We start from the raw sequence: 24,889 nt of genomic DNA on the forward strand, positions 1-24,889 counted from the left end.
TTATCAAGCCAATTCCACCAGAGACTCGAAAAGTGAAACTTTTCTGGTTGTTTTCAGAATTTATCAGAGACCTGGAGCAAAGTCAGAGCAACAAACACCATTAGTCAGAAGATTTTTGTCAAGTTTTTAGCCAAAACAAACCTTGAGTAGTACTCGGTCAGCTATTATTCTGTTCTAATGTTACAATGATTTTTTTTTTCCTAACAGTCTTCTATACACAAGAAGCTGCAAAATTTACATTTCCATCTTAAGAACAGATTTCAATCTACATTTTTTAATATAGAGACTACCACAGTTTTTCTGCAGCGATGCAGAAGGAGACTGGTCAACCACAGTCCTTGGGAAAACCCAACAAAACTCACACCGATAAAAACAACCCAACAAATCAATCATATGAATAACACTCCTTATATTATTCCCTAGCCATACCTTGGGACGTTACAGCTCCAGGCTTTTCCATAGTCCTAGAGGTACAAGCTACCTAGAGGTACGTTCTGGCTTTTAATAGTGAATGTACAATGTTAGCTAGATAATAAGTTTTCAAATATTAGCTTTAGAGTTGAGGGACAATTTCGTGCATAGTTTAAGAGACTGTAGCAGAAAACCCACATTTATCCTATAAGTTATCATCAAGACTACATTATTTCTCTGTACATGACACAACTCAGCCAAGGATGCAACCATTAAGTTATCAGTTGGGTTTTTTCTGGGGGTGTGATTATGGGGGGTTTTGTTTGTTTGTTTTTCTTAAGCTGTAGTTGACCTGCACAAGAAGTGTGGCAGCCTGTAAAGTCAAATTAGCCTGGCATTATACAACCAGAGGGAGGTATGATGTTTTCTGATGTATTGCCAGTGAAAGAAAACATGTCTAGTTTATTTATATATATACACATATATACATATTTTATTTTTTTTTAACATATCAAAGAGAAGGATGGCCAGTAACCACTTTCTCTGGCAATTATTCCATGAAGACCATTGTTATCAGACACCAGACATGGACAACTGCACTTTCTAACATAGTAGTGTTAAGAAATAACATCTCCCTGTGTGTTCATACTACTTTGATCACCTGCAGCACAATGGAAAGAATGCAGTTCATTGAAATCCAGAAGTTTTGAAGGAATAGGGTTAATCTTGATATCAGTTTGTGTCTGAAACTCTTTCGATATAACGATGTTTATTTCATTTCATGTTGGTGTGTACTTGGAAAGAATAACTGTGTCACACTAAATATTAATGGCATCATATCACATTCAATAACATGTTTATGAAACACATGTGCAGTACCTTGGAAACACATTCATTTGATTTGTTTTATAAAACAATATTTCAAATTGTTGAATGGTGCTGCAACATGCGTAGATAATGCGCACTTTGATGGCAACACCAGTAGAAGGACAAATAGTATATTCATATTGTCCTTTATATATAGCTTGTAATTAGGGCTTTGTAAGTCAGCGAGACGACGTGATTTAGGCAATGATAAAAGGGTCTTATCTCAATTTTCTGGTGCAAAATCAGAGGTAGCTTGGAGTTCATATTCCACTGGAGCACACAAGGTATTTAACAACTTGTGTTTCCTCAGAACTCATGAACAGTTTGTTTAGTTGGTCAATATAATAACAAGCATGGATTTAAGACATTTGCTTTAAATGTATATGCCATGAACGTCTCTACAAAGAGATCGCTGCTGACCGGTTGTAGACATTCAACACATCCTGGTATTCTGAACACTTGGGAAGTTTCTCCAATGATAAAAGAAAATAATTATTTGTATTTAAAATTTTTGACAACAGGAGGGGACTCAGATGCCCTGAAGTCTATGAAAGGTTTACTACAGACTGACCTAGGAGCTGAGTCAGTGCTGCAACTCTGCACCCATCTCTCTAGAAAAACGTCAGTTCCATTTTTTTCTTCATGATGTCTTAACTTCCCCACTTCCACAATGAAAGAAAATCATGCTAGATGCCTCCAGCTGCTCTTGACTCTAAATAAAATTAGCCAGGCTTTATCTGGCACAGACACCCATCTGTCCTCCCCTGAGGAGGTCAGTCCAGTAATAACCAAACTGATTCCCATCCACATTTATTTGAGCAAGAGATTGGCCAGTTTCCCCTCTCACGCAAAGTCTAGAGCTCTTCAGTCCAAAACCCCATAATGAAAATGTGTACTTAATGACACTACTTGCTCGTGACACTAATTAACGAGTGCTGCCTAAATATGCAATACCTATGGCCGTCAGACCAAATTAACGTTGCAGCTCCATTAGTGGCAAGGAAAGCTGTAGTGGGAATGTAGGTGGGGGTGTAACACAGTTTTTCTCCCAGAAGAGCAGCCACAGGGACAGATTCCTAGAGCAGCAGCAAAGACCAAGTTAAAACATAGGAATCAAGCACGTATACAAAAGTGAACCCCAATCCCAGAACAATTTCCCTTAATTAAGTCTGAGAGACAAAAATTTGTTCTCAATAGAAGAGGCGGAAAGTAGTTTAGGAGAGCAAACCATGATACAGTTCTCCAAAACCCAGTCAAAACATACTGAGCTTGTCTTGTGCTGAGTAATTAAAGCAGTAGTAATATTTGTATTTCAGAATTATCTACAGGCAGAGATTTCTGAAAGCCAAAAAAAAATTCCTATCCTGTAAAGATAATAAAGACTTTTTTTTTTTAGTAGAAAGAGACAGAAGTATTAAAGTCAATATCAAAAATCAAAGAAAATAAGCAGCGGAGCTTGATTTAAACTAAAATTCATTTCAAATGTGTTTGCAAAACCAACAAAGCACCCTATTTCAAAGAAATTTCTACAGCAAAAAAGAGATATTTTTTTTCCCTATCCATTTTTTTTTCCATAGAAACTTTCATCATCAGTAGGAAAGCTTACCACTAAGAAATCTGAATATACAATTAAAGTATTCAATGACAATGACCATTTCTTGAGAAAAATGGGATGTCAGTTCATTATAAGGTTAAAGATTTTTATTACTTTGCAATTTTGGAACACGGAAAAATATATTTTTAATAATTCTATTGCAATGGGAATTTTCCATGCACCTCCAATAAACCACTGTGATAACTAATTATTTAACTGCAGGTCTTTTCTAGTTTATTTGTGTACGGCTTTAAATTTTATCTTGAAAAATGCCACAGGTAGCCCTGTAGGCTAAAGATCTTGTCATATCAAAAGAACTAGTACAAAAGGGCAAGCGAATTGCATTTACTTGTATGACCAGAATCTTGCAAGTTATCACCGAAGGAAAAATGTGACACCAAAGAAAAAGTCTTCTCAGCTTCAGTCTCTAGGTTAGGTGAGGTGCCCAGCTACATTTCTTTATCTAATTGTGATGATTACTCCAGTAAGTTTGACACGTGCCTCTTTAAAGCTGGATTGTGCTCATCAGTTCACTTTATAGAGGGTAAAGGATAACAAGCTTTGAAAGCAGTAATCTAATTACGATTTGATCTAGCAATTTAGAGGAAGGTGATGCCATGTTATATTAACCATTCCCAGACTCAGTCAATTTGCTAAACAATATGAAGGACGACAAAGTAAATCTAGAAGCGAACCCTTCCAGTACAATCTCACATTGTTATAAATACACTCATCAGGGAGAGGTACATTATTGACAAGTAACAACGTTGGTTCTTATGTTGAGTTAGGTGCGGGTATTTTGTAACATACATTCTCAGTCAGGGCTGAGCAGGCAAGTATTACTTCAAAAATCCAGATGTTGCTGGATGCTTTAGCACAATGCTATCTCTGCAAGTCAAGTAATTATGTTACTCCTATGGTTTACTGAAATGAGGCTGTGCTCTCATGCCTTCAGGTTTGTACACTAACCAACTCTTCACAGTAACTACTGTAGGAGGAAATGCCTCTGATTTTCTTCTCTGCTCCCCACTTTCCCTCCAGTAAGGCATAATAGTGAGAATACATCATCCACGATGTTGTAGCCCTAAGTTACATTTATTGTGCTAATGGTTTGTGTAAATGTACGTGTAAAAACATTTAAATGACTTATGAGACTTACATTGTTTTTCAGCAGCTTTGAGCAAAATAAAACCACATGCACGTGTTCTGTGACAAAGGCTCAAAGCTACAATGAATAGTTAAGTACAGTGTTTGTCACCTGAAGTATCCCTATAGACAGTATCTCATAGTATAGAATGATATTTCCTACATGAATTAAACCTCGAATTTTTCAGTATGATTAGATTGAAGATAAGGGAATACTGTATTCAAAGTTGAGAACCTGAATGTATGACCTCTATAGCCAGGTAGATAAATAAAACAGTCTCATTACGTCATAGATTAAGAGACATGCGCAGGTTAAGTAAGGTTTTGCCCAGAGAAGTTGTGGGAGCTCCATCCCTGGAGGTGTTCAAGGCCAGGCTGGATGGGGCTTGGTGGGAGGTGTCCCTGCCCATGGCAGGGGGGTTGGAACTTGATGAACTTGAAGGTCTTTGCCAACCTAAACCATTCCATGATTGATTTTAATACCACCAAGAGATAAGAACAAGCACTATTTGTTAATGCCAACTGTGAACTTTCCAAATGGCTTCTCTCTCTTTTACCTCATGATAAGGATTTCCATTTACAAAATATTTAGGATTGACTTATTAAAAAACACACAATTTATAAACCATTTAACAAGTGCAATTTACCATCACCTCTATTTACCAACCTCATACTTTTCCGTGCTATTGATTGTGATGGTATTTGCTTTCCACTGATTTTGCAGTTCTCCTAAATCTTGCCAGATGTTTGTAATAGTATCTTCAGAGTGCTTTTGAAGCCCCACCATCAATGTTCCACCTGTTTGACTGATCCAATAATGAAACGTAATCTAGGGCAAAAAAGATCTGATTACTCCGGGGAAATACTGTATCAAACAATGAAATACAAGGACTATGCATCAAAATACCTGGCAAATGTGTTCTTTGTCAGTTGGAAGGAAAACATTGGTCCTTAAAGTTGCAGAAGAGGATCGCATTTCAGAAGACAATGAGAGGAAATAAGCTATTAAAAAGAATAAAAAAGAAATCTTAGAAGCTTGGAGAAAAGTTATTTAAATATCACAGTAAAACAAGAAGCAGCACATATAAAGGTATGAATTCATAACTATAAAGCCAAGTAGTCTTTCCCCAGAAAAGGTTCATATCACACTTGTAGCCATTGTGTGCCAAGCTTTTGTTCATATTAAAGATTGCATTGTATAGCTACACGTTCCTGTTGAAATTTCAAGTAGGGCTCCAAAACATTTCACGCGCTGATGACTTGAATACTGAGTAAGTGCAAATTGGGGGACAAAGCTAAGACTAACTCAGCAAGCTTATCAAAGAGCTTGAACCCCAATTATTAAACAGAATGCATATTTCATGCCTAAACAAACTACTGTGAGCAACAATACAGATTTATTACAACAGTTCAAGTTTTTAATGAGCTGATGGAAGATGGGAGAGGAGGCTGTGGTGTTCCTCCGTTCCACAAAATATGAGTCTGCTTTTTGGTTGCTCAGAAAATTGCCTCACTGCAGAAAGGAGGTTGTGGTACCCCTGTATAAACTCCCATTATGAAGCACTGTCCTCAGAATCTTCACACCGCCATTAAAGATACCATTACTTTTCCATTTACAAAACAAGCCCGAATTAAAGTTTTGCTTTACTTGAAAGTGTAACAGCTCAATAAGAGTCAGTGAAACATGGTTGTTGCTATGCCTTTTGATTGATTGTGTCTCTCCCTGACAATATTGTTTCAGATCTTCTAAAAGATGGAAGGCTACCTCCCTATTTTATGCTATCAAATACTGCTAATCAAAATTTGGCTCCTCCTGAACACAAAGATTTCAGAGATGTTAGATGTTAAAGGTTGCAATGGAAATGAACCCTCCCTCCCTTCTCCCCCTTTCCTTTCCCTTCTCTCCTCCTTCCCAAACTCAAAGCAATGTCAGGTAAAACGTCACCCTCTGACATTAACATATAAATGAAGGGAGGAAGGCGAAGAAAGGAGAAAAAAGGCAAGTGGGACTGAAAGAAAAAAAAAAAAGTCCTAAAAATAAAGATCACTACAGAAATCAAACAACAGAGGATACGTAGGAACGTCTACATACTTCATTTACAGAACTACCCACTCTGACCTCTCATCCTTGCATGCAACTGGAAAGCCACGGACAAAGGACCATAAGACTAGCTCAGTGCTGGAGCTGGTGAAGGAATCCCCCACAGAGAAGCATTTTGCAGCCTGCTAACAGGGCAGTGGCCACGCTCCCCCCAGGTTTTAAGCCTTTCACGACTGCTCAGGCAGCACTTTCAGAGCCTGCCAGCTGCAAGGATATCCTTCCTACCCACAACAGATGGCTTGGTGCCTCAGCAGAGCCTTATCCCCGACTCCACAGGTTTTTAACTTCCATAAAATTTTGAACGTTTTTCTTTTAGTTCTCAAAAGATAAATGTATCTAAGGATCATAAACAAGGTCAGATTTCACTTGCCACAGGAATTTTAAGTCTTACACAGATGGGGCAGAAGTGGTAATTTGAAGAAATTCTTTGAACGGCGATTTTACATTAAACCTCTGCATAGGTTTCAATTAGTAAAAACATGTTTGTTCAGGTTTTTTTTTAGTGGCTGTCACTCGTCTGTTCAGCTACATTTTCAGTGAAAATAAAAGCCATAAGGAGAGACAGAGCTAAACAAAACCTGTTACGTTCTGGTAAATGATTACATAAATCTTCAAAGGAGTTACATCTACCAAGTGATCTTTGCTCTTCTGCTAATGTGTGTGCAATTACTTATCCTGATGGCAGAAACTCTTCCCTTTCATACTCTGCCATAGACCAGACTCTGCTCAATTGTCACCATACAATATAATTTCTGATCTTTAAGCAGGAACCAACATAAAACTGATTACACAATCTGTTGAGTCACCAGCAGTGGAAAAACGTGAATAGTTGCCATAAGGAGATAAATATTTCCTAGGCTATTAGAACCAGCATTCAGAAAATGAAAGTACAGTTTAACCATTCTCCAGGTTGAAAACCAAAATAACCAGATATACTTGACTGTCCTTCGCCATTCAGTTCACAGATATAAGTATGCAGCCTCTTAGCAAGATGAATAAGTAGAAGTATTCAAGCTTTCTGTTATCTGATCAAAATAACTTAGATTAATATGGTGCAGTGGTGCAACCTCCCCCCTCCCTTTAGGCCACTCCGTCCTCGGTGCAATTTCCCCCCCAACCTGGGCTATGTAACAATACAATGGACCAGAACATTATCTGAGACACATAACGGTCCAACATAAAAGAAAGAAAAAAGGTAAAGGGTAAGAGACCAGAATGCTATGGCAACCCCTCAGTGTACCTGACTCCCGTGACTCCTGTCATTTGGGAACAACAATAATGACCAATCCTTAAAATATCTGGATTGTAGCCCAAAGAGGGGGATGATACCAGAACTTCAAGATCGCTTAAGTTCTGGGCTTGCTCAACTGGTGGAAAGTACCAGAATATTCTATTGTCCAAGTTGGGCCAGAGTGGAAAAATACCTGACAAAATTCACTTATCTCAGACCCTGTAAGCAAGACCCTTCTAGCAAGACCCTTTCAGCTCTCCTGGATTGCAGCAGGCTGTGACCAGCACTCCCCTAAGTTGGGACACCGCTCAAGCAGACACCTCGAGGGTTGAAAGGCCAGGGTAGGTCCACCCTCTCGAGCCTCGTTATCACCAGCCAAGGAATGCCAATGCTTCTTATTTACTCCAAACTCAAAAAGAGGGAAATTTTAACTATAGGCTAGCTTGTCTTTCATCCACTCTGTCCACGTGTCTCTAACATACACATTAGCTCTTATGAGTGGGTGTTCTTATACTTTACTGGATCCAAATACTTTCTGTCCATTTGTCTGTGCACATCAGGAATCAAAAGGGGCACACGTTGACTCGCTGGAGTCACCCACTGTGAAGGGACCTTTGGTCTCAGCAGCTAAAGACTCAGGGGGTGTGTGTGGCACGACCCTTCAAGTGGTGTGTATTTGTATGTTTGTGATCATAAGCATTGGTTTGGGTTACCTTACAGTAAGCTAGTGTGAATCTTGTCATTTTCAAATCTGTAATTAAGTCACTGTTCAATTATTTTGTTAAATCATCTTGTAAATCCTTAAATCGGTTCATGATTAAGTGCTGCTAAAACTCAACCTCTTGATCTACCTCAAGTCATTAATAAATTTTGAACTGCTGTTAAAACATGATTGTGTCAAATATCTCCATCTGCAACATACGGCTACTGCCCAATTCAGAGCTGGCAGATACAACGGTGACTGAGCCCCCGGAACAAGTCAATGGGAACATACAGGTGACTGAACTGTTTGCTTCCTTGGCAGCAAATGCTTGAAATTGATGGTTCTCAATCTTTTGCTGGGTTTGGGTGTCTACAGAAGTTAAGATTTCCCCAGTTCTTCACAATATAAAGGTAAATTTTTTTATTGGACATCATCAAGAATGTCTTTCAGGTCTTTGCTACATCCTGATGCAGTGTATAAAACCAATCAAGCAAAAACCCTAGAAACTAACTAGAGCAAGACTCTGTTGCCTGGTTAGTTAATTGTGATTCAAGCCAAGCATTTGCTATATTTTTATTCCATAGTATTTGACTTATCTGCTTCTTGACGAGAAAGGCTGTTATTATTTAAAGCATATCACAACTTATATACTTGAAATAAAACTTACGTTTATGAAAAATATTTGGTAGTTACTCAAATTTTTGCACTAACATTAGTTTAAATCAACATTCATTTAAAAGGAGCCTTATTTAGTACACCGTACTGGTTTTGGCTCAGATAGCGTTACATTTCTTTGTAGTAGGTTGTATGGGGCTATGTTTTGGATTTGTGCTGAAAATAGCGTTGATAACACACTGATGGTTTCTTAGTTACTGTTGAGCGGTGCTTACACAGACTTAAGGTCTTTTCTGCTTCTCAACCCACCAATGAAGAGGTTGGGGGTGCACAAAAAGTTGGGAGTGGACACAGCTGGGACATCTGACCCTGACTGACCAAAGGCATAGTCCATACCACAGAATTACAGAATAGTCAGGGTTGGAAGGGACCTCTGGAGACCATCTAGTCCAACCCCCCTGCCAGAGCAGGGTCACCTACAGCAGGTTGCACAGGACAGCGTCCAGGCGGGTTTTGAATGTCTCCAGAGTGGGAGACTCCACAACCTCTCTGGGCAGCCTGTAAACTCATCAATAAAACTAGGGGGAAGGCTGGTGGGGGCGGCTGCTGCTCAGGGACTGGCTGGGCATTGGTCAGTTGGTGGTGAGCAACTGTTTTAATTTGCATCACTTGTCTTTCATTTTTCTCTCTTTAGTTTTTTTTCCTCTTTTTCTTACTTTTTTTTTAATTTTTATTATTATTAATTTATTTTAATTATGAAACTGCTTTTATCTCAACCCATGAGTTTTCTCACTTTTACCCTTCCAATTCTCTCCCCCATCCCACTGGGGTGAGGGGGTGTGTGAGTGAGTGGCTGTATGTTTCTTAGTTGCTGGCTGGGGTTAAACCACGACAGTCCTTTTTGGTGCCTAACATGGGACATGAAGGTTTCGAGGTAACAGATTTGACCAGAACATAATAGAAGTGATTTATATCTGTTAACAGTTGCAGGTCACAATATTGATTCATCTGTTCTCGATATTACTTTGTCTAATCTGTGCCATGCTCTTTTTTTTTTTTTGCTGTACATATTAAAGATTGACGTTGACTTTTGCATGACGAGCTTTTATGCTACACACCAGCAAAAAAAGAAGTTTCAGAAGTGCACTGCATGGGTAAAGATTCTTAATTGCAGAGCATCATGAAATTCCTCAACTGTGGAATAAGAACTTGCAGGAAAACGTAGAGGGGTTTTTTTTTGGTTGATGTTTTTTGTATGAAAATCTTTTAAAGTTCTGTGCCATTTTCATTTTGCTGATTTCTAAGCAAGTTTTCCACATATTCACCTTTAAAACACTAATTCACATTAATCATTATATGGAACTTATAGCTGTTTGGTTGCTGATGGAGTGTGTAGGAGGTGCCACTTGCTCCAGAACAGTATAGATTTCCACACCCCCAGATAATCACAGTTTGGGAACAAGGTGAAAAACACCTAGGCTAATCAGTCTCACAAAGACACATCAGTCCCACATAAAGTTATATTCTTGTACGCTCTCCAATGCCGCATGCCTGCCTTCAGGGATGCCATACCACTGTTTGTGCACAGAAGTGAGAGGGTGGAGAAAAGGAAAGAGAATAACAGAAAATATGGAGAAGATAATTAAACAGTCTGGGGTGATTACTTCATCCAGCTCGCATCTTTACCGTGAGATTAGACGTCCCCATCAAATTCTTCCCCCCCTTCCTTGCTTTCTTACATACAAGCTTTCTAATAGTTTTGGAAAGCAGAAGGCGGCTAACTGGAGCTAAAGAAGTTGGCTCCAATTAGCTAAAAAAAGGTATAAAGTAAATCACATATTACAGAAGGAAGAAGCCAGGTTTTGAAAAGCAAGGTTAACTTGGTGTTTGGACAAGCATAAGGAACATATTTTATCTAAGGACAGGGACAATGAATTACTTAACTGGCGGACAGTCTTTGATGCAAAGTGAAATTTTAATAAGATTTAGAGAGGACCTGGCTCAAACTATCAAAGCTCTTCCTGTCCCCAGATCCAAAGTCACCTTCTCTCAAAGTATTTGGAACAGTAATATTAGCCAGAGATAATAGATAACGCACACCCTGGGCGTTCATTAATCCAAGAAGAGATGAAAATATGTCTCAAAATGGGGGAACCAATACTCATTTCTAAACCTTGCAACCATCAAGACTGACATTATCACCTGATATCTCCAAAACAGGTAAAGGTCACTCAGATAGATAAACGTGACTCTTGATGACTGATTACTTGCTCCTCCAGGATAACAAGAATTGCTTTCTGGAATATTGTATTTGTTTTCCAGAATTCTGGGTTATTGTAATTACAATCACCTAAAAACGGGGAGAAAGGGACTCAGAAAACACGTGGCAGAATCCAACTAAACTCTCAAGAAATTACTAAAATTAAGCAAATAAAATAGAGAACTACATAATTTGTCAGATCCTACAGTTCCTTCAAAGAACACGAGGATTCTTACCACTGTCATTCCCACTGTGGTCAGAATATGGTGGTCCCATGCCAGATCGACCATTTCTTCTTATCCATCCAGGCTGTAAATTCAGGTCATGAAGAGCTTTGCATAGATCTGTTTCAAAATCACATTTTTCACAGGAGGAACCTGAATTGAAGCAAACAACAAAAAAAAAAAAAAAAAAAAATCAAACCCTCAAAAACAGAAGCAAAGGGACATGTTTTCAACATCACTTGCTATTTAATTAGCACACAGAAACACTCTGAATGGTCTCCTAGAAAAAGTAAGAAACGCCAGAATTTTTAAATCATGAACAAAGGAAAGAGGGCAGAGGAAGATAAACAAGAGAGAATGAACACTGACAAAAACCCAAAACAAACCACCAAGCACGTACCTCCCATCAAACCAAGCCCAAACTACGTCCATTTATATTATATTACTATAACATATCCTTTTTCATTCACAAACATGACTGTAGTTACCTACTTGTAGCAAACTGTCCGAGCTAAAACAGTTTATATGCAGAGGCTGTTTTTAAAATATACTGCAGCTATTGGCTGAAGAATTTCAGTATATCCTCTCTTTATCCAGGGCTCTTGCATAGAAAAACAAAGACTTAACACCAGGAAACAACCTGATAGCAAAAATATTTTTTTATTCCACTACTATTTATTTCACCGTTTTGCAATCTGCATTTTTGGGGAATTTGGAGTATAAGCCCATTCCCAGAAACCCTCCAGGGTCTAATAACAGGAAGGTGAGGCTCTCATTGTCTGACATACTCCAAAGTTTACCAGTGCTCATTGTCTTTACTAAGCTGCCACATTAAAGCGGAAACAACAGTTTTTAGAGAAGAGATGAAACAAGTCCTCAGAATGAGAGTCTCCCCAGTTGCCTTTCCTCTGAGCTTGTTTCTTCCAGTGCCCACAGCATCGCGGTGGGGAAGGACTGCTTCTCCCCTTTCCACATTCCCCAACAGGGCAGCACGGGTTAGAAGAGGGAGTCTTTCCGGCACAGGACCCAGTGTGGTGTACTGGTTCATTCAGAGAATTTGAGGTGGGTATGCGACAGGATAAATAATCGCTTACTGGGAGGGAGGGACAGATGTTTGTTTCTCCTCTGGTGTCAGCTAGCCCTTTTTTCACCACATCAGAGCTGAATGAAAGAGCTTGCAGGTGCCTGGCAGGCTGGACAGCCCCATGCCTTGAACCACTTATTGTAGTGGTGGAAAGATTTAAAAAAACAAACAAACAAACAAACAACACAAACCCAAAACCATGTCTAATAAGGTGCATCTCTAAAGAGCAACTTTATTGCAACTTCGCCCCAAGCAGAAGGGCAGACATGTGGGACTGTCTGCAGATTTCACGTGCTGTGTGGAAGCTTTCCGCTCATTCCCATTTTCTTTTACACAGCAGAGGAGGATAGGTTAAGACTCTGCCTTCTAATCAGGATTCTGGTTAGACATGGGAGCGACAATGCCTTCGTGCTCCCTCTCAAATTGGTGCGCACTCCAGTCCCCCGCTAATGCTTTCAGTCTATTCTATACTATCACAGTCCACTAACCATTTTGAATAACGTTGCAACTGCAGCATTTATAGTCACACTGTGATGTCCAGTTTCATGGCTTTCATATTCACATCAACTTACTGCAACAGTTAACTACAAGGTGAGAGGGGGGGAAAACAAATATAATTCATATAAGCATTCCAGACTCAAGTTAACATGCAGATTGGTTGATTCATCAGTCACCTTTTAATTGCTGTTTTTATTCCTTAGCTTTTTAAATGGCTGAAAAGCATGGCAGTGGTTCATCAAAATCACAAACACTGCTGAGGTATATCTGCTTCGTATTACACAAAATGCACCAAATCACGTTCAATATTTCCTCAGTAATTTTCTTATAGTTAAAAAAAATATTTAAAATCAATATGTACAAAATAGCGAGGACAGTACCTTTTTAAATAAATAATCCTTGATCATTCATGATTATTTTCCAAGGCAATATTAATCTTCGCAGAAAATATAATTTGAAAGCAAACCAACGTAAATTTGCTGGAAGATAGATTTACAAATATAAAGTCACTGCTTAGAGAGGAAAAGGCCAGAAGGAAGAAATATGTGAGATGTTCTAGATATTTTTTGCAGAATTTCCTGTGAACAAAACAAATGTTTAAAATAACCTCTAAGGAAAAATTTCAAGTCTCACAGAAACAGACTACAGTGTAAGTTTCTATTTCAAGTCTGCATGTGTATAAAATCTCAGTTTGGGATATTCTGGGAGCAAAATGTTTTTAAGAGTAGTTAGTTATCATTTGTTCCCTAGCGAATATTTTGCAATAGTAGTTCAGAGGTAAAAAAATGACTGTAGGGTTTATTCCACTCCCAATTCCAATTGTGTGGAAAACCACAAACCAACCACATATGAAGTCCAAAACAACAATAAAAACGCATCATTTGAAATTACAACTCTGATGCATTTTTCAGTGCAGAAACATCCTTAAATCTGAGTAGAGCCCAGAGAAGACAGCAGGGACCTGTCATGAACACGAGATTTGAGTGGGAACCTAAGTAGAAAAATAATTTTGCAATAATCGCAAATCAGAAGAGTGGACGGCAGCAGGATGAATCTTCAATTGACACTTTGATCTGTATCTTTATATCTGACAGCTAACTTCTCTCTGGAGTGATCCAGAGCATTATCCAAACAGCCCAACATCCACAGCCTGTCACCCAGAGCCTAGTTCCACACCTCTTGCTCATCCATACTTTAAATAAAACGTTATCTGGTATTTAGGTCTTTCGCAGAGCATATAGGCTCATTTGTCTAAACTAGCCTTTGGAGCAACTTCAATTTCTCTACTTTCATATAAGCATTTGTCTCTAGCAGTATTTGCTCAACAAACAAGTGTAAAAAGCCTCCATAAAAATTAATGGAAGAATGCATCTCTTGCTGCACGTTCTGCAATAACAATAGAAAATGCTGCCTGGAGGAAATGTGCTTTTCTAGGGAAATCAAGGCCAAGCACAATGAGGATTTCAAGGCTATGCAGTGAAACGTAGCATAACCGTCTCTTGTAGAAGGGATAAAAAAATATGCTAACCTGAGACGTGTTTGTCACACATCAGGGGATTCACCAGGCATATTTTCCAGCCACTGGCATTTAATAGATTTTAGTACAGCACGAAAAAAGTTACAAAGCGCACTGGTATCCAATACAGTCTTAGCAATTTTCTTATTTTCAGAGGAACAAAAATCAAGTATCCTAGAGGTGTTTCTAGACTCCTGTTCCAGCCACGTCTGCACTGTATTTGGATGAAACAAGGAGTCATACTGGAAGACGAAAAAACCCACATATCTGGGCACACAGCTCTAATTTGAGGAATCTGGATTTAAGTTATTGTTCTTTCTCCCAGATTTCATCTGAGTGCAACGATCACTAATTAACATTACCTAGCTAAATGTATAATTAACATTTTTCAGTGCACGCAGAAACACAGAGGATCACCTGAAGACCATCTACTTTGAATGTAAAGCTAAACCCCCAAAAGACGACAAGTATGGTAGCTTCCTGTGTTGCACAGTGACTGGAAGAACTTATCTAAGTTTCTAGCTAAAAATCAGAATTTTTGATAAATCCAAGCTCTTTGTTCTCCAGAAAAAAAGGTGCTCAAAGAACAGGACTGTCTTATGTATTGTATGAAATCATTTCCAGTGTGACTTTGTATTACAGTATTCTGGAAATAGTAGTTTTCTGATGCAAATTTACTGAGACTGTAGCAGTTAAAATTCACTCTCACTGCTTAGATCTTTCCTTTAAGGAAAACAGCAGCAACTGTATTCACAGCCTCTGAATCTGATAAAGATTAAGCAAGGACTATCAGTTCATGAATTCAAGAACATTTTCCCCACCTTCCCTAGACTGGAGAAAAATTAAAAAAAAAAAAAAAAAAGGAAAAAAAGCTGTTGTTGCTTATATCTAGGTATTTTGGATGAAACCCGACTTTCAGCAAAAACTTTTAACATAATTTAAGGGGAAAAAAGCTATCCTTGTTAAATTGCCATTAAAATTTAAGTGGATGAGGAAACACCTGCTTTGCTACATAAGGTCTGTATGAAGATTTATGAAAGAGGTGCACTCTGTAGAGGTTGAAAGTTAAGCAGGGAAAATCAAATTGAAGCAGGAAGAAACTGCTTTAGAAAAATCAGACAAAGAAGAGCATGGAAAAAAAATTCCCAAATATGTTTGTAACATTAAAAATTCCCCCCCAGTTCTGTCTGCTGCCATGTTCAGATATCAAACTGTATCACACTTATTATGAAGCCCACTGAGACTTACCTTGTTTCTCATTACTGCTGCTTCCACTCTGGCTTGTGAAAATGCACAGTTCTCCAGGTGGAGCAGAGGAGCCATCACCACGTTGGCATTCACTTCCTGTAGATGACCCAGTATCTACCAGAGCAAAGCAATATAATGCACAGAAGAATATTAATTTGTTCATGGGCTACGCTACTACCCAAGCTTTCACTTGGAAAAGAATTACTTTAACTGTCTAATACTGGTCATGAAGTGTCTTTGAAAAAGCTGTGTTTACGCACATCTCTTGCGAAGAGGTTTTTAGAACCTCACTTTCCCAATCTGCAGCTTAAGGGAAATATGGCTTCTGCGAAGCAGTGACTTTCAACCCGGTGTGTCTTTGGATAATATTTAACTGAATTATAACATTGTTTTATGACTAAAAAATTTTGGTGCATGCTATCCAAGTCAAGTGTATATCATTAACTTACTGATTGGATTTATTGTCCGATAGTTTGCAAATACATTAGATAAGAAAATAACAGTTCAACAGAGCAGAATTACTAAGTGACAAACATTCATAAAGATCTCTTATTTTGTCCTCAGTGAGAGTTGGCAAATGCTTACAAAACTTATGAAGAGTTTGTGTCGGTCCTCCTGCTCTTTCTGTAGCATAAAATGTATATACAAGCTCTGTAAAAGGGTGATTTTTAGCAGAAAATAGTATCCGTTTCCATTAGTAAGAAGAAAAATTGCATAACCCAAACAAGTCAGAATCACCATAAGATCTGTTATGAGTAGAAATAGAAGAAAAACGTATTCAATATTCAGAAAGCATTTAGGATGTTATACAAGGATTTTAGTGAGGGGGGAAAAAAAAAAGGTATCTCAGCGAAGATCTAACAAAAAGTGCAAAACCAAAGAAACGGTGTCTTTTTTTGTGAGTGTGTGGCTATGTGCACACATACAGACAGAGAGTTTCTTGACAAGTGCAACAAGTCAGCCCTCTTGTCAATTAACAGCAAGAACACCACAGTATTTCACAGCTCCAAGAAACATATAAAAAGGGACAAAAAGACAGCTTGGAAGCAAGAGACTTGCAGGGAAAATCCAAAGGACAAACACTTCAAGTACTGAACTGAAAGCACCCTGAAAGAAGAATCAAGATCCAGAAAAAGGAAGAGCAGAGAGAGAATGAAGACGTATAAACCAGTAAAAATATGCAGGATGTCAGAAAAGCAGAAGGACGGGCAAAATCAAAGGGGATTTTTGAAGGCAGTAGAGAAATTTTGCAGAGAAACTAAAAACTGAAAGGAGAACAAGCAGAGCCAGGCATTATGTCTATTTTCAAAGTTACTTTAGTAAACAAGCAGGTCTCAAAACGGGGAAAAAAAATAATTAAAAAGTGCTTGAATTGATATCAAAATTGGATTTATCCAATTTTAGTCTAATTCATTTCATTTAAGCTGAGACAAAATACCTTTGCTCTACGTGAAAAAAATATTGCCCTCTCAGCCTTTCCACTTGTTTAAGGAAATCTGTTGAAGAAGTTGTAGATATTTAACTTAAGACTTTTTTAAAGGTAAGACTTATAAAGAAGTCCAAAGAGGCTCTGAAACAGGGCCAGAAAAGTTTTGCATTTTTAAGTCTATTTTTAATGTCAACAGAAAGTTATCTGCTTAAGCAGAAAATGGGCTGCAGTTAGCAATTCTCCATTAAGTTTTTGTAGAACCAGTTATCACCAATACATGAACTAGAGGAAAGAACTCAAAAAATGGGGTATTAATTTTACCATCTGAAAACAGTGTTCAAATTTCACTGCCACTACTAACTTTCTTTCAGGGAAAAGTCTTACAGAATAGAAAACTCAATCACACCTTCAGAGAAATCAAATTTTTGTTAAATTTAATATAACCTTTTAATGGCAAGATTATGACATTTTTATATGTGATCAGAGTAGAGATCATTACAGCAGCAGTGCACGTTCCCTTAACATATTTAATTTTTGCCTAAACTGCAGTTGTAGTAAAAATCATTAATTTTAATAAAAAAGTCCTCCAAATTTGTTTATACAAAACCAAATTTATCTGATCATTAGGAAAACCACCAAAATTGTTTTTTTGGAATAATTCACAACTATTCAGCTAAGACTTCCTTTTGAGAACTCCCTCCCAAAAATATGCTCTTCAAGTTACCATATGACCGCTCTAGTCTTTGATTGTCAAATTGGAACTGAATGACTTCTGCAAAGTAGAAGAAAGTCAAGCAATGGCAGTAACCCCAAATTGATCAGTTTTTAACAAGAATTGACAGAATTCTTTACTTTGAAGTGAAAGGCAATAATCGCATACCATCTGCTTTGAGTTAAGTGGCACTAATTCAATAGTTAATTTGAAAGAGGACTAAGATATTAATACATTTCATTAAAAAGGATTCTGGGTAAGTTTTCTTACCACCCACCTCCATTTACTAAAATAAATTAGTAGAGTCAATTGAGAGGGTAAAACCAAACTTATTATATTGATAAGTGTACAGCATGAACACTGCAGTTAAAACTAGCGAAGGAAAAAACCCATAACGTTAATGCATGGTGCGAGGAACCAGATAAAATCAAGTCAATCAAAGTCCTGGTTCATTACAGATTGAAATAAGGTAACACACTTCAGGAAAATTTTTGGTAGCGTGATTTCTATCTTTGCAATGACAGACCATATCACATTCCAGAAGAGATGACAGGTGCTAATAGAAGGAAAAGAAAATAATCAAGGGGAGACATGAAAGACTAATCTGATCCCAATGTGTACCATGTGCTAAAATTTGTTCCTGCACCTGGAGTTTGGAGAAGAAAAATATTTCAATTATGAGCACTCGAGACCTCAGCAGAACTGCCTTTCTCTCTCCCAACTCCTAAGAGGGGAAAAAAAAAAAACACCAAGAGTGCTTCTAATCCATAAAGCAATATCCTATCATAAGAGAAAACTATAAGCTGGAATAAGGTAACTCTGATCGAGCAAAAACCATTCCTACCCCATGTATACTTCTTCAGAGAAATTAAAGGTTGGAGCAAGAGCAGAATGATTTTCTCAGCATTTGCCATCCAGTCCAACAACTTCTGATAGATTTCAGCACATACCACTCCTACATGGTCTTCTCCAAGTCAACAGGAAAGCCTTTCTTCCATCACATCATCCTATCAAGCATTTTGGTTCTGTTCTCTGCTATAAAGCAGGAACTCCTTGGTCCTTTAAGCCCTCTTCAGCTGTAACTAATTTATCAAGTAGCACTGCCTCACATGAGCAGAGCTGTGTGTGAAACCCACGGGGCTCAGGACCTGATGCATTATGCAACATGAACCATTACATCACATGATTCCACACATTTCACAAGGTGTTTAACTCAAACTAGCTCCAGACTGGTCCCATGGACCAAATACCCATCAGTGGCCAAACTGTATGTGGTGTCTTCCTGGAGCTCATCTTCTGCTCTAGTCTAATGCAAAGGTATTCCTTTCACACTCACCACAGCTGCTTTGCTTTAGGTCACACAGCGAGCAAGAATAGTTGGGACATTTCTTTCAATAAGGCACCCCTCATTTGAATCAAAAATGCTAATGTGATGGACACGCTTAATGGCTCTCAGAACAAGACCAGGCCTTCTCCTCACCCCCAAGAAATAGGTCTAGCTTTCTTCCAAAGTTTGGAGAGAAAATATGTTATAAAGACTAAACTGGAACCATATTAAACAGTTTTGCTGTCCGTCACAACTGTGTACATTGGAGGGTTCATCTACCCTAACCTCAGTTGCTCAAGACTTAGCCAATGACCAAAGGCTTTGCAGTAGCAGAAGCAGACAAATACCTTCCCAGGGCAAATCACCCAAAAATGCCTACCTCCAAGTGAAAAAAACTCCTTTAGAGTTTTACCTGGTGTTTTCCATCAACAATAAAACATGCATGCTCTTTGGTATCACTTCTAGGTACACAAAAGAAGGCAAACAAATACTTCCTGTGGCCTGTCTGCCTGCCGCTGTCTACAAATAGCATTAGCTATTGAAAAAACAGGAAGATCGGGGAGAAACCTGGAAGAAAGCAAACCCCCTGGGCTTTTCTCTCATAACTGGAACAGAATCAGCATAGCCCAGAGCTGTGACTGCAGCAATATTCATCTTTAGTCCTGAAACATACCCACGCACCCAAGAACTGGAAAGATCTGGCCGTTAAGACCTAGAGGAAGTCTCAACAGAGCATATACCTTAGTAAATAGATTAAAAATAAATAAATGTACCTACCAGGCTTTCCCATGTTATTGATTTTGCCTTTAAGACATCTCGGGCATGACACTGCTCCTGAGGGTTTTTCAGCAATCATGCTTGCTCTACACATTTCTGGAAGTTATACCAAACAAAAGATACAGGAAATACGTTCTTACAGATCTTTCTTGAGCAACACTCCCATTTGTCTAATTTTTCTCGTCTGTAAACAGATAAGTGGTCTGAAAATTTCTGAATCGCTCTGATGCCTTCTGATAAATAAAACTAAATAGAAACTAAAATTACCAAGTAACTTTTTTCCACCAATTTTAGGTCAACCTACAATATAGGGGGAATATCTTGATATCCAAAGAAATAATATTACACTAAAAGCAACTGAGGGATGCTTTCCAGCTATGATTTTCAGAGAGATTAAATGAAAAGGTGACATTCTCAACAGAGAATAGCTCCTTCAAAACATACTTTCAGTGCAATTAATACGAAGTTGAACTTTATGCAATAAAGGCGCATGCATGATTTGGGAAGAGTCCTAGGAATTAAAGCACTTGGGGAGATTAATGATAGAAGCTTAACACTTACACAATGAAATTGTGTAAATTTCAGAGTGCGTGCTTTATTTGGAAAAAAATTAATTAAAATAAACCGCAGGGTCACTGTCTGCTCTCTCATCAAAGCGGCTTTATCCTAAGTCTAAAATGCTTAGTTACACTTCTTAAATTAACCCAGAGAACACTAGAAACTGTATTTAGAGTAACCACTTTTCAATTGAAGCTATGTAATACTTAGGGCAATTTCACACTTTAAGGAACTGTAGGAAGTATTCTGTCATTATTATTAATTCTTTTATTATTTTATATTCTACCACCACCACAACAAAATCATATTTTAAAAAAAATACTGTTTAGATTTAGTGATTCATTTAATCCTAAAAAACAAAGTTAAATGAATATGAATCTCAGTCTAAATGTTTTAACTTAATGCGTTAATGAGTTAATGTGAGACGTAATGCATTCTCACAGATCATCAGAAGATATCAGCAAGTATCACATACATTCCTTACTGCTTCTAACCTCTTCTTAATGTTGTTTTGTACTTTGAGTGACCCTGCTTACAGTGAAAAATCATCAATGAGATCAGCAAAGATGTGAAAAAGAAAAATAAACTAACAACCCCTTTCCTATGCTCTTCTTAAGAGGGCTGACAGTAAAACAGTAATTTTTCCATTACTCTAAAAATTCTCACAGAGCAGCAGCTGTAGGTACAGCTTAGAGGGACCTTGAAGCTGCTCCAGATTATATTTTTAGAGGCACTCCAGACAGTGAATGAATCAGAAACACCCCCATGCCACTATTCCCATCTTCCAACCACACAAGCACCCCCAGAGCTACTGACTGCTTGTAGGTAGAAAGTTAGCAGGCTGGATGAGCTCCAGACAGCTGAAGGAAACGTATTATTGTCCCCAACCACAGGAAAAAAAAAACTACATTCCATTCACAGCCTAAAACTCCCAAATACCTTGGTCGAGAATACAACATCCAGATCTTCCTGAATTCCTGCTCTTCCTCTACAGTCCTTGCCCAGCCTATTGCTTCTGCTCAGGTGGTGATCCACTACACCTGCATTAAAGCAAACAGCTTTCAGCTGCTCTCTCAGAAAAAAAAACATCATGGTTTTATCTACAAGCTGCCTAGAAAGCGGATAGTTTTTCTTTTCTTGCAAAAGCTTGAAGTCTCAGAGTACCGATGCCAGAGAAGCGGCCACGGCAAGGGTCTCCCACCGTGGGGGTGGTCCTCCTGCAGCAAGCAAAACTGCTTCCAGAGTTACTTTGAATGTAGTTGCAGTGTACCAAAAACTGAGATAAAAAGAAATGTTTTCTCATCTCATTTACTCCTCTGTGAGATGCACCACGCGTTGTCAGACTGCAGCTGACAAAGGTGTGATTGAGGTTTTACATCACTGGGTGTTTGTTTCCAAAGTTTAGCATGGTGGGTGTTTTTCACAGTTATGTATTGCCTACCACCAGCCACAATAGTTTTCAGTCCTTATCAGAGTTATTGGATGTTTCTGTTGAACTACAAAGTTTAAAATGAATGTAATGGTTATATATAATGACAGGTTATTCCAAGTATAACAACAAACTTTTATTGATTTTCCTTACTGATTTAAAATTCTAGACAGCTGCTATGAATTAGATATTTACCACATCAAAAACACAACTCATCTGAGTGAAGAAATTTCTACATGAATTTTTTTCAACTATACAAGCAGCAGGTCCCTTACACAACTCTAATGAACTTTTTAGCTGAACATTATCAGAACATTCAGGAAAAGTTTGAGTCTTGAGAAGTTCTAAGTTAGACCAAAATTTTCCCCAAACTGATAAATGTTTAGGGGTCCGCCACACTAATGAGAGGCAGAATTGTTCCACCCACTCCAGCAGCTGTATTTCAGTATCAAATAACTTAAATCTGAAATGTATGAAATACTCAAAATCTTGGAAGAGTAATGGGGAAACACATAAATATGGAGTTAAGAATTTTAACCCAATTTCTGTTTTAGTAGTCCAAATTTTCTAAGAAAATCGTTATTAATGCAGTCGATGTACATGACCTTTCAAATATCTAACCCTTTTCTTCCTGTGCTGTTCGTCTCTACAATGTTCCTCAGGGTCCTAACATCAGCAGTTTCAGTCTCCCTCAAGAAGCATGGGGGAGTATTGAGACAAGTCATGAGCACCCTGAAGTATTCACCAGGAGGGCAATTAAGCTCTTTTAGGGGCATAATTTAGAGAGTCTTTGGTTTTGGCCTGGGGTAGATTAGGGTCTAATTTAGCATGTTTTCTTGCAAGAGGTTCCTTCCTCCTCCTTGGTTCCCAGATGAAGTTTGAAAGCTGCCCAGTTCCTCCCCTATCCTTGGCTGAAATAAAAGGCTGTCATTTGTTTAGGAACTACCTAAGTTTCTCAGACCTTTGCAGCACATATTATCACAGAGGTTATTCCAAAATGGGCTAGGCTGCAGTGACCTGGCCTCTAGAAAATTGTTAAAATAAGCTCAAACAGGACAAAACATGCCCTGGTGAGTCCTGAGACCCTACAGTGTCAAACTAGCACAAAGGCTATGGCTTGTGACTAGTATTAGCAAAAATCTTATATACTGGGCTGTACACAAGGGTGAAGAATACAATTTGACATTTTTATCCTTGACCACTTATCCAAGTCATCCAGAGCTGTTCTCTGAGCCTTTTCAACAAAGAGAGTGGTGCTTTCCATCAGCAGCACATAATTTCAAATCTACAATTTCAAAATCTTCAAGATATAGTACCTAAAACTGAAATTCATCATGTTCCTATTCCCAGTAAAAACTTACTGATTAATGAGCCTTCTGCTTGTCTTTATAAGGCCAAAAGCCTCACTGACTGCACTGAAGGAAATCTGAGGACTCCAGATAATACTGAAGCAATTTCAGCATAACCTTCACAGGAGACAAAATCAGAAATCTGACAGTAATCAACATTAAAAGATGATTTCTTGAAAGTAGTCAGAGCTCTACACTAAACAGTTAATCTTCAAAGATTGGTAAATGGATATTAATTGATTTCATGCCTATTAAAATTCTATTTTGGAAAGTAAATTCCCAAGACACAATAAATAAATTATTGGCTATCCATCACTGCAAGAAAATTACATTTTTTGGCATGAATTATGTAGAAATGAGGTAACTCATCAAAGACTATTTGCATAACTTAATAGCAGGTAAAGTTACAGTTGTGGAGGATGTAGAAGCCCAGTGTAATGTTTCACAAGCAGACAGAAATTACTTTATAACAAGCAATTAATTATTTTCTATATACATGGCAAATACAGACCACACATTACAGTCTATCTTCAATATTCTACTAAGATTACGAGAAACAACTATTAACAGCAATTCAGTTTTAAAACAAGTCTAATGACAAGATCATAGAAAAAAAAACCAAAATTTGAGATTAAATGACCAATAAATTCAGACCAGTCTGTACCTACACAAGCTTTCTTTAAAATTAAGTTTTAATAATGGGAGTTTTCAATTAACAAAAAGTATCAACACCTTTGCAAAGAAGTCGAACATACCCAAGGACCCAATGGTGAACATTTACTCTACCGATCGCCACTTTACATGTGGGAATAAGAAGTTAGCGATGTTCCTGAAGCAGACTCTCAAGAGATTTAAAATGTCAGAGCTCCTTTAGATTTTTGTCAATTTACTTCAGACTTTGTTGCTCTTCAGTTCCTTTGTTCTTCTGAAGCTGCTGCCAGCGAAGGAGCCTGTTTTGGCTGTAGTCGTTTCTGAGGCATAAACCATGGACAGGGTTGACATAGCTGACCCATTTCATGGGAGACAAGCAAACAGCAACTGACAGATACTAATGAATTTCAGCCCCTGGTGGCACAAACAAAATGTTCACAGCAATGGGTGAAGATACGTATTGAGAAAGCAGTTAGCATAAAATTTTGCAGTACAGACCTACCACTCAGTTCTGCAGCACAGCTGACTGGAAAGTATGAAATAACATCAACCAATGACTCAAATAAAATTAGCGACTCCTTTTATACTTGGAACCCAAAGAAGTTTTGAATAAATAACTCCAAAGGAAAGAGGTCAACTCTGAACCTCATGCAGACTGATTGGTAGGAAATGAGAACAAGTATCTGGATAAAGCCAGGTCCTGCAGCTGGCTGGATGCAGGTGCAGGAGGTATCTTTGACATCTTTTAGGTTGTCTCTTGCACACAACCATCTAGCAAGTGGATTGCTGACAGGATAACAGAACTGACAGCATTAGAACCCTTCCCAGGAGGAAAACCAGGCCACACTGAGGGAATAATACCTAGCAAAGTCTAGAAAGATATTTTGGAGGCAGACAACAAACCGCAGTTACCCAGCTGTCCTCTAACACTGTATCAAAAAGTCCCGTTCCCTCACATCTCCTTCCCTACAACACACTGCTGCATAAAATGAGCACTCTCAACATTTTTATGCTAAAGAAAAGCAGTTCTGACAAGCAGTAAAGAAACTCCTTATTTTTCTCAGCTTTCTTTTTGCCATTATGACATCATAGTGGCAAAGGCTTTCCAATGAAAACTCAGAGAGACCATGGCAATGACCAGCGTTTGCCCGGGGATGTC

The 24,889-nt window shown here is 38.3% G+C and overlaps 1 protein-coding gene across 1 annotated transcript in view; it reads right to left on the reverse strand.

Annotated features, from left to right (window-relative positions):
- MALRD1 (MAM and LDL receptor class A domain containing 1) overlaps positions 1-15,661 on the reverse strand; it is a gene marked incomplete at both ends in the record, with an annotated part of 280,930 nt that extends 265,269 nt beyond the window's left edge. Inside the window, 4 exons of the mRNA XM_082479776.1 lie at positions 4,686-4,847; positions 4,926-5,020; positions 11,165-11,305; positions 15,499-15,661. Of these exons, the coding sequence (XP_082335902.1) occupies positions 4,686-4,847; positions 4,926-5,020; positions 11,165-11,305; positions 15,499-15,661 (561 nt within the window). The remainder of the gene's footprint in view (positions 1-4,685; positions 4,848-4,925; positions 5,021-11,164; positions 11,306-15,498) is intronic.
- Positions 15,662-24,889: the final 9,228 nt, after the last annotated feature.

This window comes from Vanellus vanellus (genome assembly GCF_965231255.1).
Source record: "Vanellus vanellus genome assembly, chromosome: 2".
Classification (NCBI taxonomy): domain Eukaryota; kingdom Metazoa; phylum Chordata; class Aves; order Charadriiformes; family Charadriidae; genus Vanellus; species Vanellus vanellus.